Source organism: Eptatretus burgeri, chromosome 12 (genome assembly GCF_056783735.1).
Source record: "Eptatretus burgeri isolate ZD-2024b chromosome 12, Ebu_testis_v1, whole genome shotgun sequence".
Taxonomy (NCBI): domain Eukaryota; kingdom Metazoa; phylum Chordata; class Myxini; order Myxiniformes; family Myxinidae; genus Eptatretus; species Eptatretus burgeri.
In genome coordinates, this window is record NC_140972.1 from 11,060,689 (window position 1) to 11,075,383 (window position 14,695).

The window sequence follows — 14,695 nt, forward strand, 5'->3', positions numbered from 1 at the left end:
GGAATACTGATCTTCGCTATGGGCTGGCGCCCCAGAATCACTTGTCTCTTGGATTCTGTGGAATGTAAACCTTTAAATATTATTGGAAGCTCCCACAATGAGTCCGAAGCACAGGGTCTGTTGCTGTCACATCTCAGGTCTGGTGACTTCTCCACTGGTTAAACTGCCTCTGCTCTCTCAGCCCCTCAAACCCTCTCCTACTGGATACACGTGGTCTTCCAGTAACCCCCTCCAGGTTAAACGCCTAAAATCAAGGTTGACTGCACACCTCAATGATTTTACTCCTCACAATTCTTCTATATATATACAGAACCACCTTCAAGAGGAAGTTCAAGTCCACTTTTTCTTCAAGGACTGAAAGCAGATGGTGCACCATCATCTTATGTCATCCCCCCATCCCTTCCCACAATCCTCTTTCCATCAATAAACCCTCCGAAACCAACAGTCTTACTTAAGGGTTTGTGTTTCCTCCCTCCTCTCTCAATATCTTTTCATTCATTCTCTTGCTTCTTGTGTCCCAAGGGTTGCCCCGCTGCCCTCCTGTCACGCCATCACTCTACGTCACCTTACTCTTCCATGAGCATCGACCATGTTAAGAAAAAAACGCCGGAGTGCTCCAGTACATGGCACTGCAGCTGACCCACCAAAATCAGGGTGGGAGCCAGGGTGGGAGGTTGCTGCGAACATGGCAGCACAGTCTGCCCTGCACAAAATTATTTGTGCATCACCCCATCTTCCCCTCCTCAACTTTCCCACTTGGTATTTATTTTCTTTTTTTCTCTCTTTTATTTTGTTCCATATTTTATCCCTCCCACCCCCCCCAGCCCCCTCTTCCCACCCTGATTTCTTTATTTAGTTTGACCTGTTTTTCTATACTATACAAGGAGCTGTGCATGCATCTGTGCATGCGTGTTCCAGACCCCTCTATGCCTTTAGACCCCTTGACACCCCAAAGACCCTTTAATACCCTGAGACAATTTAGTGCCTTTAGACCCCTTAAGACCGTCAAGAACCTTAAGACCCCCCAAAACCCTTAAGGGCCATAAGACATGTATGACCCGTGAGGCTAATAAGACCTGTAAGACCCCAAGACCCTCTTAAACCCTTAAGACCCTTATGACTCCCCAATACTCTTTAAGATCCTTAAGACCCCCAAGACCACTAAAACCCTCAAGACCCCAATACCCCCAAGACCCTCTGTAACCCTAAGGCCCTTTAAGACCCTTAATACCCCCAAGACCCTTTATACCCATAAGACCTCTAAGATCCCTTAGATCCTTTCAACACTTTATAACTCTAAGACCCTTGAAGACCCCTAAGACCCTGTAGATCCTATGGACCCCATAAGAACCCTAAGACCCCGAAGACCTTCTGTCTGAGGGCTTTCTACAGTAACATTTGAAGGTCACCAGCCATAACGAAAAGCCCCCATTGGTAAACCAGAGAGCACAAAATAGAGTTAATTAATTTTTCTCGCTTTTTTTTCAGGTTCTGCTCATCTTGGTTGGTAGCGTAGTGAAAAGTCCCACGTGGCAGAGAAAAAGTCCCAATTTCCCAATTCATTCCACAGAGGTGGGGACTTGGGGTCACATGGGTCAAACCAGAAAAAAAAAGTTAACTCAAAATTTGATATTGGGTCATTCCTGGTGGAACTTTTTGCCATCTCTCAACTTTAATTTTGGTGGAGAAAGTGGGGATGTACGATGGCGAGTCATCGACTTCGCTCTAGTTCAGTTTGTCACGAGATTGTTGTTGTTGTTCTACGGCCCTCTCAAATCCCATGGCATCTAATCAGCCATCCTTAACAGGTAAATTAGCTTGTAATTAATAAAAAACAATTTATGATTTCATCTTATGGCACTGTCAGGTGGGTTTAGATAAGTGGGTTTGTTTGACGATGGTTTTAAAAGTAGGCCTAATAATCAAAATTGTGACAAAGTTAAAGTTTCCTTTTCTGGTTGTTTTCTGTTAAAAACTATGAGTTATCAGTGCCGTCATGAGTTCACCATGCAACTCATGGTGAGTGCATGACAATAAGTCAGACAAGCACGTCATCATTCATAGATCACAAACTCACCTCATTCTTCTCCCAAAGTGTTAGCTGGGCCTTCATCTGCTCCAGCTTCTGTGATCGATCGACCACAAAGTAAATTATGTAAATGCTCCCAGCAAGACACAGAAGCACCAGGACGTTGGCCAAGATCCTCAGGCAGACACGTACTGCCCTGAATGTGTCAAACAGTTCCAAATATAAGTATTCTTCCTTCTTTCATTCAAACTCACCAATATTGATTATAATTATTAACTAGTTATCATTGGGATATAATTATCCCAATGCAGGCGTTCCTCCGTCATGTAGTAAGCTCACCCACAGTGTCTTTCTGTCATGGGGAAAGTCTGCCCCCACCCACTGTGTTCCTCCGTCATGCAGTAAGCTCACCCGCGGAGTCTCTCCTTCATGGGGTAAGCCCACCCCCACCCACGGTGTTGCTCCATCATGGCATAAGCCTGAACTCACCCACAGTGTCACTGTGTAATGGGGTAAGCTCGCCTCCACCCGCGGTGTTGGTCCGTCATGGCACAAGTCCGAACCCACCCATGGTATCACTCCGTCATGTCATGGGGTAAGCCCGCCCTACCCGCAGTGTTGTTCCGTCTTGAGTAAGTCCAGCCACACCACCATCTTTTATTTTTTCACTTTCCTCACTCATATTATGGAATGCCTGCTCATCATAGCTACAAATTGCTGGGTACATTGCAATGCTTATAAACACCCGGAGACACCAGCGTTTGTGGCTTTATTTCATTTCTGCACATGCCATAACCTCGAGGATCTCTTAAACTAAGCCGAATTACAAAATTTCAACTCCAGAATTGAAACTTAGCAGCAGTTACGACTCCTAAAAAAATGTTTATTTGTCCAATTTGGACGTTACTTGGGCATTTCTGGGTGCATGGGTTTATCGACGGTAATTGGCAATCGCTTCCCAATGCAGGCGTTCTGTTGGAGTGCTTGCTTGAGTGCTTAAGCCACTTACCGAGCACTATACAGTCGATAGCGGTACAGTTTGTGTCCCGATCGGGATGTACAGTCGACAGTTACTCCAAGGTAGAGGGACATGGACGGCACACACGGACGTGGTACATATAGGTAGATTTGGATCTGCACAGACTCTCCGTGGGTGTGTGAACATGCCATGCCTGTTACAGGTTCCGTGGTGGTAAAGTTTCATCCCATATCTTATGGAGGTTTTTATCAGGTTTTCCATTGGCCTCGCGACTGTTTCTACAGCATTTGGTTATCTGATTTGCTTTATCACGGTTATATGGTTCTCCTTATGAGTTTCAAAGCAAATATATTTGATAACGTGTTTGGCTCCAGACGCGTCTGGACAGTGTGTCTTCAGGCGCGTCCGGGTGGTGTTTGTCTTTGGAAGCGTCCAGGTGGTGTTTGACTTCGGAAGCGTCCGGGCAGTCTTTGGCTCCGGGCGTGTGCGGGCGGTGTTTGTCTCCTGAAGTCTTGGCTCCGTACACGTCTGGACTGTGTATATATCCAGACATGTCCAAGAGGTGTTTGTCTGTGGGCCGTATTTATATTATGACAGGTAGAAAATGGATTTCAGACATTATTTTGTTTCCATCTGCACTGTTATTCTCTGCAGAAGCATTTTGATGAGACGGTACGAATAGTAATTCACGCTCCACCGCACGTCTGCCTTCCTTTCCTCTCACCTCATGCTGTCTTCCCTTCCCCCAACCTTTTCACTCTCCATTCCTTCTGGCTCCCCCAACCCTCCTCCCTCTGCCTCTCTCTTTACCACATCTTTTTCTCCCCCCTCTCAGTATTCCCATCAGTGAAGCGATGGGTGGTATATGAGGGCCGTCTAAAAAGTAACAGGACTGAGCCTGATGTGTGCTCCACTTACAGAACTTGAATGAACGGGTTGTATCACAGTCTTTCACAACATTCCAGCAATATATATATATATATATATATATATATATATATATATATATATATATATATATATATATATATATATATATATATATATATATATATATGATTGGTGATGGTTGATTGCGCTCATTGTGTGATTTTTTACAGGTCGGGCTTTACACGTTGTCTAGTCTGAGCCGTTGTGCTACGAGTCGTGAGCAGAGAGCCAATCTGAAGTTTCTTGTCAAGATTGGCAAAACACCTTCCGAATCGTTCGCAATGCTGCAGCAAGTCTACGGGGAAGAAACGATGTCACGTACACATGCAGTTCAATTGCACAAGAGGTTCAAAGAGGGACGGGAGGAGGTTGAAGACTATCCACGGTCTGGAAGACCTTCAACGAGCAGAACGGCGGACAACATCGAGCGTGTGAAGCAGATGGTGCGCGCAGATAGTCGACTCGCGGTGCGGATGATTGCTGAGGAACTTTCCATCAGCAAGGACACTGTCTGGAGCATCATCACTGAAAATCGCGAAATGCGCAAGGTGTGTGCAAAGATGGTCCCCAACCTGTTGGCCGAGGGCCAGAAACAGAAAGAGTCACTGTCTGTCAAGACATTATCGAGTGCCTTGAGGACGATCCAGACCTGCTCAGGAGAGTCATTACTGGCGTAATGACTCTGGATGATGCTCTTAGGGGGCCTGTTCACTGGATGATGCTCGTGGGGGGCCTCCCCAGCCAAATCGTGGATATTCGAATACGATCTTGAGACCAAACGGCAGAGTCAGTGGAAAAGTCCGGCATCACCAAGATCAAAGAAAGCAAGGATGTCGAAGTCGAAAGTCAAGGTGATGCTCATCGCGTTTTTTGACATCAAGGACATCGTCCACTTCGAGTTTCTACCACAGGGTCAAACAGTGAATCAATACGTGTACAAGGAGATCTTCCGGCGCCTCATGAGATCAGTCCGGGACAAGAGGAGGGATCTGTGGGAGAACAACGCCTGGGTGCTCCACCATGACAACGCCCCTGCTCACAGTGCCCTGAGCATCCGACATTTTCTGGGGGAGAGGAACAAGACATCTCTGGAGCAACCCCCGTATTCGCCAGACTGTGATTTTTTTTTCCTATTCCCCAAGCTCAAGGGGGTGATCGAGGGGGACCCGATTTCCTGATGTGGAGGCCATCAAAAGCGCAGTGACGACGGAGCTCCGGAGGATTTCAGATGAAGCCTTCCGGGGGTGCATCGAAGTGTGGAAGAAGAGGATGGACAAGTGTGTGAGACTGGAGGGAAACTATTTTGAAGGGGACAAGCTGTGATTTCAATATATTTTTTGGAATAAAATTTCTGTAAAGTCAGTCACGTTACTTTTTCAGTGGATCTCGTATGTATATATGTATACAGTATATATGTATACAGTATATATATATATATATATATATATATATATATATATATATATATGATGTTGGAACGGAGACCAGAGCTGAGGGGACAGATAAGTGTGAATGGGTGGGGGTGTAGCAGAGTGTGGCGGGGAGGGGGGAGAGGAACAGGAACGAGAGAGAGAGGAACAGGAACGAGAGAGAGAGGAACAGGAACGAGAGAGAGAGGAACAGGAACGAGAGAGAGAGGAACAGGAACGAGAGAGAGAGGAACAGGAACGAGAGAGAGAGGAACAGGAACGAGAGAGAGAGAGGAACAGGAACGAGAGAGAGAGAGGAACAGGAACGAGAGAGAGAGAGGAACAGGAACGAGAGAGAGAGAGGAACAGGAACGAGGGAGAGAGAGGAACAGGAACGAGGGAGAGAGAGGAACAGGAACGAGGGAGAGAGGGAGAGAGGGAGAGAGGGAGAGAGGGAGAGAGGGAGAGAGGGAGAGAGGGAGAGAGGGAGAGAGGGAGAGAGGGAGAGAGGGAGAGAGGGAGAGAGGGAGAGAGGGAGAGAGGGAGAGAGGGAGAGAGGGAGAGAGGGAGAGAGGGAGAGAGGGAGAGAGGGAGAGAGGGAGAGAGGGAGAGAGGGAGAGAGGGAGAGAGAGAGAGAGAGAGAGAGAGAGAGAGAGAGAGAGAGAGAGAGAGAGAGAGAGAGAGAGAGAGAGAGAGAGAGAGAGAGAGAGGTCAGGGACTGCAGGCATGTTGGGGTTAATTGTCATGCACCTACACTTAATGTGTGTCAGGTTCCTTTTCAGAATACCAAGTTCAGCACTATGTAAGCACTCATCACACTGAGGGTGGAAGGAGAGATGATTAAAAGCCTGAAAAATGTAGTGCTCCTCCTCCTCCTCCTCCTCCTTCATATGCAGCACAAGGCTGCAGGTAGCATCATTGGCTGAGGGCACGGCTGTGCCGGTGATGCAGTGCTCCGATTACCAGTACACTGGTACTTATTTCGCCGACCTCAGAAGGATGACAGTCTGAGTCAACCCCACCTAGTGTTAATTCAATGAACAACAGGGGCTCAATCTCAGGACCCTAAGATCCCAAGCCAGCCACCCTAACCACAAAGCCAACACGAGGCTGAAAGCATTGCTGTATAAACTGGGATGGGATAATTACGTCCACCACCGAAGGTGGATGGAGGTTTTGTTTTCTCCCCTGTCTGTCTGTTTGTTTGTTTGTTTGTTTGTTTGTTTGTGAACAAAATATCTGAAAAAGTTGTGCACGGTTTCGGATGAAATTTTGGGGAGAGCTTCGGTGTGTGACAAGGACGAAATGATAAGATTTTTGGGAAGATACGAATCCGGATCTGGATTCGAGAATATTTTTTTTAGTGATTTTTCACCATTGAGAGATCAGGCCAAAAACGATATATAGCAGGATATCTCAAAAAGTTGTGGACGGATTCGGACGAAACTAGGCGGATGAGTTGGGTAGATGACGAGAACAAGCCAATTAAATTTTAATTCAGGTCCGAATCCAGATCGGGCCTATTAATGGGATACAAAACATAAACTAATAATATACCAGGTGGAGATTTGTGATCTACCGAGTTCAGTCATAGTTTGGATGTGATTTTCGGAGCAGACCAGGAAAAAAAAGAGGACTGATAAGAGGTGAGGCTTGAGAATACAGGGTGAATGTAGAGAGGGGAAAGGAACATTTTGACATCATTTATACCTGATGTCACTTGGACCTGACATTACCTGGAGACCTGTGACGTCACTTTGGACCACCTGTGTAGTAAGTTTGTGGTTATACATGGACAAAGGCAGGCAGACACACACACACACACACACACACCAACAGAAAATTAAATAAAAAGATTTTGACATCTGGTGTGTTCAAGCCTCAATCTGTGATTTCGCCAAAGAATAAAGGTCCATTTCCCTCCAGAGCATCTGCTGGTGCGCAGCGTCTTGTTTGTACATTTAATGGATTGAATATTGAATTGTGCTTTACAATTCGACTCACGCCGATGACAAACCTGTTTTCACTCTTCTTCTTTTCCTGCTCTTCCAAAATCGACTCCTGCAATGAAGACAAATCACCGTACAATGATGCCACTGACAAGTAAAACTGGATTACCCGACATGATACAAGTTCTGGAGATAAAGGGTTTTCAGATTTCAGGTTCCAAATTTAGAATCCCATCCCACTCCAAGGGGAACAAAGATCAGTATCAGCCACATAAATATTATTGAAAAACTTCTCTTAACACCAAAGTTTACTGATATCGAAAGATATATTTAGTGAACTTCGCTCAGATCACATGACTGAACTTGTCCCTGGATGTACGGGACATCTCGGTTCACTTCTCCTGGGCTCAACGATCTCCGATGACCTTAAACTTGAACAATGCAGCTAAATGTAAACTACGGCAATATATTCAATTCATCATCAGGATAACTAAAAGGCATGGTCGGTATTTCATGAACCTTGTGCCATGTATCATTTACCCTGATAGTGGTGGCAATCGCAGCAACCTTGCTCTCTGCCGCCTCACTGCTCCCGATGAGATAATCCCAAGCGCAGAAAACCTTCCAGCAAAAGGTGAAGTTCTCCTCAGACGTGCTGCTGAGGCTTAAACGAGAATTCTTGGCCATCCTCGAGTGGGAATGGAAAAAACAAGAGTTAGAATAACGTCCATCATGTCGAGGTATACCAACTAAGGTTCGGGGAATCCCTCAATTCAGTTATTGGTTTCTGCTCCTGAATGTTATATCAACCGATTTTAGTTCCGCCGATGAAGCTGCATCAAGGCAAAACAGTACTGCTGAGGCCTAGTGTTGAACTTGTGACAATCCGCGTGACCATTGCGTACTGCCCCCTGTTTGGGTTGTCCCAACATACTTGCGAAGAAGGGCAATGAAGCTGTAAGCAAATCCAGCCATGCCAACCAGGAAGTAGGCAAGAGGGAGACGGTAGCCAAAGCTGCCAAGCTTTCTTTCACTGCCGTAGTAGCCATAGAACAGCACTGAGTACTGCAGGTAACCCTGTGAGGGGGAAAACATAAAATAAACTGGAAAGCAACTCAAAATGCAAAACCACTTTTATACTCAAACTAAACTTGACGAAAATAGCAGCTTAAGAAAAAGTAAATTTTATTGATCAAGATTCTCCATATTCTTGAGATAAATGTCTTTTTTTGAAGATTTTGATGACAAAAACTGAAACGGCACACTGCCCCTCTTGGTAGAATGGATACTCTCTCTCTCTCTCTTCCATGAGCCTTGGCCTTGTATCCAAAAAAGGTAAAAAGATTCAAACACACACACACACACACACACACACACACACACACACACACACACACACACACACACACACACACACACACACACACACACACACACACACACACACACACACACACACACACACACCTCCATATTGAAAAACCCCCATTAACCGCTGCACCGGCTGACAGGCTAAATAGAGTCGCAGACTTTCACGGGGTCACAATACGTCTTCCTTCCCTTTGGGAAATCTGGAAATCACAGTTCACAGTGGAATGTGTTTCCATGGGCCACTGTTAAGCTAGTTCACTAATGGGATGGTCCCTGTGAAACCAATAAACTACGGAGGCACGCTGCGTGAGTGCACCGGTGGTAAACACCCAGCCCTCCCTCCCAACCCCACCTTCACTCCTTGCCCTCCCAGAACCTTCATACCAAAAGACAAAAACAATGGACGTTGACTAATTTGGAGAATCCTGGCAAGTCTGGTGAGGTCATTTTTCACTTTGTGGCCAAGGACCCACCCCAAGAGACCATATGGTGTCCAGGTCTTGCGCTTCTTCCATCTTATCTGAAGGTATTTGTTTTCGGGAAGTACTGCCAAAGGGAGCTCCAGCCAGGACCTGCGAAGGTGGAGGGGAATTTGGGATCAAGGAATATTGTCATTCACAACTTCATGCTGTACGAGGATAATTCTTACACGGACACATGCAGCTGGGTGTACTTGGACACAACGATCACCTCTGGAATGATGATGAAAGCCATCGTCATGGCCATCAGCACAATGTTGATGCCAAAAAGCCAGCGTAGGAAGATGAAGTAGGAAGCAACACCAGAACCAAAATGACCTGCAGGAGACAGGTGCTGACGGGAGAGGAACTGCGCATCGGCCGGACGAGGAAACATCAGTCATTTGCGATCGCTCAGCCAACGACAAAAGATGGTAAACATTGGATATTTAACACAACGATGTACAAATTCTCAAAGATTAGCACCATCTTTCTGGACATCTCCTGAGCTTACAATGGTGTCTGGCAGCCAGCCATTAATTAACAAGATGTTTGCTGATGGTGTTCAGAGGGTCCTCATTGAATGGTTTTTCAGATTTTCTGAATTCTGAAAGCTTGGAAAATGAGGAAACAATGAGTTGCTCTTCATGGCATTCCATCTCGTCTACATCTTGAAGTTGCTGTCCTGAGAGGCAGTGTTTTAGGATCGATCCTGTTCTTGGTTAACATCAATGATCTCCCCACTTCCCAAGGTAATTCTCTATACCAATTGAGGAATGACTCGGCTCTGTGTGGAGCAGTATACCAGATGTCAGAGGTCAGTGACTGCAGCCTCCATCTCTGCAGAAATGGAGAAAAATCAAATAATCGCTCCGACCACCCTTTTGCCCACCTATCCTCTTCAACCCATCCAAGTCACACGAGTCCTTCCAAAATCCCACGCCCGATTACCCTCACCAATTATAAGCTGAGCAATTACTTAGTTCCTTACTCTGTAGTCCATCCTCTCATGTGTGGAACCGATTCCTCCCTCTCATCTATCAAGAGTGCTGCCCATAGTAACGAATAATTCATCTAGTACCCACCACTGCTTATTTATGCTCTCGCTGACCTCATCCACCTCATTAATTCCCTTCTGCCACTCATCCACTCATGTGCGATGTCTTTACCTCCCTGTCCCACTTTTGATCCCATATCAGTCAGTGACGGTGCCACGCCCTCTTTAGTTTAGCTCTTCCATGAGCCGAGATTTTTCGAAATAAAAAATGCTCCCCATATATTTGCTTGTCTTGACTTGTCAAAGGGCGGAGGAGCTCCTTGTGAGCCAACGGCCATCCATATCTAGTGCCCAACTGTGTCTGCGGACGTCCTCCTGCAGTCGGGTTACTTTTTTATGAGGAGGTTGGTGGCAGGATTTGCACTCCGGCCACCGTAAAACCCTTCATTCCGCAAAACACAAAAAAATCTGAAAACCCACTCCGTGGGAGTACCTCCTGTGCAGCTTCCCTTCGCAGGGCAGCTCACCGGATGACGGGATTTGGGCAAAGCCTTCGGGACCCCCAATCTTTGATGAAAGGAGGGAAAACACGGGGTAACCTCCCTGGGTCAGATTGCGGGAGAGTGTGTCGGAGTGGTGCTGAGGTGTCGTCCACCAGACGGCGGTCTCCTTGGGTTAACCTGAGGTGGTCCCTTTGGGTGGGTGCCTGGAATGTCCTATCCCTAAGAGAGGATGACTACCTGTCTCTGTTATCATCTGAGCTCAAGCGTTTGGACATCGGGATTGCAGCTCTCTCTGAGGTTCGGAGACCGGATTGCGGCGAGATAATGGTGGGTGGTTACACCTACTATTGGTCTGGTCGCTCCGATGGTTACCATACTCAAGGAGTTGCTGCAGCTGTGTCCAATAAGCTGAGCCCAATGATAATTGAGGTAACACCGGTCAACGAGCGTATTATGAGATTAAGGATTCGTCACTCCTTGGGTGTCATTTCCCTGGTCTCTGTTTATACTCCGACTGAGGCGAGTGATCTCACCGTGAAGGATGCATTCTACGCCACACTCGAGTCTGTGGTTGATCAGTGCCCCAGACGAGATACACTTCTACTCTTGGGGGATTTCAATGCATCGACTGGAACTGATAGGGATGGTTATGAGGTGTGTGTTGGTCCCCATGGGTCAGGAACTATGAACCAGAATAGCACTAAGTTCCTTGACTTTGCAAGAAGTCATGGACATAGGGTGGCCGGTTCATGGTTTCAGCGGCCACAAGCTCATCACTGGACTTGGTATTCCAACGCTGGCGGTGTGGCAAAGGAGATTGACCATGTCCTCATTGACGGTCGTTGGAGGATGATCCAGAACTGCAGGGTCTACCGGAGTGCTCAGTTCCTCAATACTGACCACAGGCTTTTTGTAGCAACTCTAAAGCTGCACCTTAAATCATGGAGAATGGTACCATCCCAGCCTCGGCTGGATGTTGGCAAGCTCAAGGATGGGAGAGTAGCTGAGGAGTTTGCGAACAGGCTGAGTGGACATTTGGGGTGTCTGTGTGCTTTGGGGGGTCCTGAAGAGTTATGGATTACCTTCAAGACCACCGTCCTTGATGTTGCCAGTGGATGTCTTGGAGCTCACCGCAGGGCAAAGAAGAATTTTGCCACTCAAAGGACACTGGATACCATTGACCAGAGTCGCAGGGCCAGGCTGAATGGCAGAGCTGAGCTGTTCAGAGAGCTGAGGCGTAAAACTGTACGTGCACTGAGGGTGGACAAGGAGGCCTATGTGCGAGGAATCTGTGACGGGGTAGAGCATCACCTGTGGACAGGTGATTCTCGTCCTGCTTACAGGGGAATTCGCGCATTGCGTTCATCCAAGCCCATCCCTCGGAGCACTGCAGTTCGAGCAGAGAGTGGTAGGCTCTTGACAGAGGAGTCTGAAGTGAAGGCCCGCTGGGCCGGTTGCTTTGAGCGGTTGTACCAGGCTGATCCCCCAGCTGTCGAGTTGGACGTCAAGGGTGTTACAATCCCTGTTGCTGACCCTCGAATCAACTGTGGTCCACCTTCGCTTGTGGAAACACAGGCTGTGGTGAACCGGTTGAAACGGGGCAAAGCTCCAGGGATCTGTGGCATCCATGCCGAACTTCTCAAGGCTGGTGGAAATGCTGCACTCGTGTCGTTGCATGCAGTTTTGTGCTTTGTCTGGAACACAGGCATCATCCCAACTGATTGGAAGAGGGGCCTTGTTGTTCCTCTCTGGAAAGGGAAGCGTGATCGCCAAGACTGCAACAACTACCGAGGGGTGACGCTGCTCTCAGTGCTGGGCAAGGTCTTTGCTCGGATAATTCTTCATAGGGTTCGCCACCATCTGCTTGAGCACCAGCATCCAGAGCAGTCAGGCTTTACACCAAAGAGGTCAACGATTGACCGTATCCTTGCCCTTCGTGTCCTCACCGAACGCAGACGAGAGTTTCGGCAGGGGCTGCTTGCAGCCTATGTTGATCTCTGTAAATCGTTCGATTCAGTGAATCGGGATGTCCTCTGGAGGATTCTTGGTCTTCGTGGGGTGCCACCAAAACTGATCGATCTGATGTCTGAACTCCACTCTGGTACTGAGAGTGCTGTGAAGTGTGGTGGTACCATCTCTGACTTATTTCCAGTTGTTACTGGAGTTCGTCAGGGATGTGTACTTGCCCCCACACTTTTCAGCACTTGTATGGACTGGATTTTAGGGAGGATGTCGGAGAGATCAAGTTGCGGTGCGTCATTTGGGAATGTCAAGATCTCGGACCTTGATTTCGCAGATGATGCAGTCATCTTTGCGGAGACTTTAGATATCCTTTTGGGGGCCCTCGAGGTGCTGAATGAGGAGTCAGAGCCCCTGGGATTATGAGTTTCCTGGGTCAAAACTAAGGTCCAGGATTTCAATGACATCTTGGATGCTGCTGTCCTGTCTGTACCCGTTTGTGGTGAGGATGTTGAGGTCGTGGAGAGATTCACTTACCTTGGCAGTGATATTCATGTCTCTGCTGGCTGTGAGTGAGAGGTCAATAGATGTTTGGGTTGGGCCAAGGAAGTAAAGGATTCACTGGATCATGGGGTGTGGCACTGCTGGTACTTGTGCAGGAGGACGAAAGTCCAAGTCTTCAGGTCTTGGTGCTTCCAGTCTTGCTCTATGGATGCGAGACTTGGACTCTGACCAAGGATCTGAAACGGAGACTCAATTCCTTTGGTACCAGGTCTCTTCGGAGAATCCTTGGCTTTCGCTGGTCAGATTTTGTGTCCAACGAGCAGTTGCTGAGAGAGACTCGGATGAGATTTGTTACCTGCATGGTCTGTGAGCGTCAGTTGCGGCTGTATGGACATGTGGCTCGTTTTCCTGATGCTGATCCTGCTCACCAGATTCTCTCAGCGAGGGAGTCTCGTGAGTGGAGGAGGCCAGTGGGCTGACCACGTGCCTCGTGGTTGCAGCAGGTTGACCAGCATCTCAAGGAGATGAGGATGGGCCAGGCATCTGCCTGGGGGAAGGCCAGACGGAGTCCCGTGGTGTACCGGCAGAAAGTGGACGCAGCGACGCGCTGTTCTGGCACATGCTCCCATACCTGACCTGACCTTGACTTGACTTGACTCGTCCATTTCAGTCCATTGCAGGAGGAAGGCCTCAATTAACATGGTGTCGTGGTCCATTATTTCCTACCAGCAGAGTATCCGCCTGACGGACGATCTTCTTCCGAGCATGCAACACCTTCTTGTGATGCATACCTTTATTTGAGCGGTGTTTCGGCAACTGACAGCTTTGTATAGGAAAAATAAAGAACCCAGGTTACGTGCATGAAGCAAAAACATACCGACTCCTTATAATTCAAACTCCTCACCGCATGGGAAAACGTGGCCGGAAAGGAGTACTGCTCTGCAAATGGTGGGGACTTGTAATACCCTCCACCACCTGGAGGGGGTGCTACACGATACACATCGACATAGAGAATTTGAGTCCCCCCCCTCCCCAAGACCATCGGCAAAGATACAAACACCCCGATTCACTAATTGGGGTCATGCTGATCATATATAGCAAGTCTGGGTGTAATCGGCCCAGAACTGTAGGAGGAGCAGCGCGCCAAACACACAAACACCGGTCCGTGAATTGTAGTAAGGATTCCCTGCATGGCAGACCCATTGTGATATGCAGTGAATTTTTCAATCTAATCGTCAGTCTTCCTCGACTCTTTCCAGGTCCTTCTGGAAGTTGCCAGTTTGTCATTCTTGCCCTTCAGCTGCCCGTCCTTATTGCTGTGTGCCCAGCCCATTCCATTGCAGTTTTACATTGTGACCATCAGGTAACTCAGTTTTCTGTCTGATCCACCGGCTTCCCTTCTTGTCTCTTTATATTTAACCAAGACTATCATTTGATGGCTTTGTGCATGGTGATAATTTTTTTTTCTCCATCTCCTCTCATTGGTTGTAATCTCCTATCATGGATGCCAAAAGGTGTAATGGAATCCACCTAGGACCCAAAGTATCGACCTTTAAAAAAAACAAAAAACAATCAAGATCACCTTTTTATGACCAAGTTCTGATGTT

The 14,695-nt window shown here is 47.5% G+C and overlaps 1 protein-coding gene across 3 annotated transcripts in view; it reads right to left on the minus strand.

Moving 5' to 3' along the window:
• Positions 1-14,695, minus strand: part of TMC3 (transmembrane channel like 3) — a 97,318-nt gene that overhangs the window by 65,555 nt on the left and 17,068 nt on the right. For all 3 annotated transcript variants that reach the window (XM_085849482.1, XM_085849483.1, XM_085849484.1), the window contains 6 exons: positions 9,358-9,464; positions 9,141-9,239; positions 8,231-8,373; positions 7,837-7,984; positions 7,365-7,408; positions 2,078-2,225 (listed from right to left, as the gene is read on the minus strand). In XM_085849482.1, coding sequence (XP_085705608.1) covers positions 2,078-2,225; positions 7,365-7,408; positions 7,837-7,984; positions 8,231-8,373; positions 9,141-9,239; positions 9,358-9,464 — 689 coding nt within the window. The remainder of the gene's footprint in view (positions 1-2,077; positions 2,226-7,364; positions 7,409-7,836; positions 7,985-8,230; positions 8,374-9,140; positions 9,240-9,357; positions 9,465-14,695) is intronic.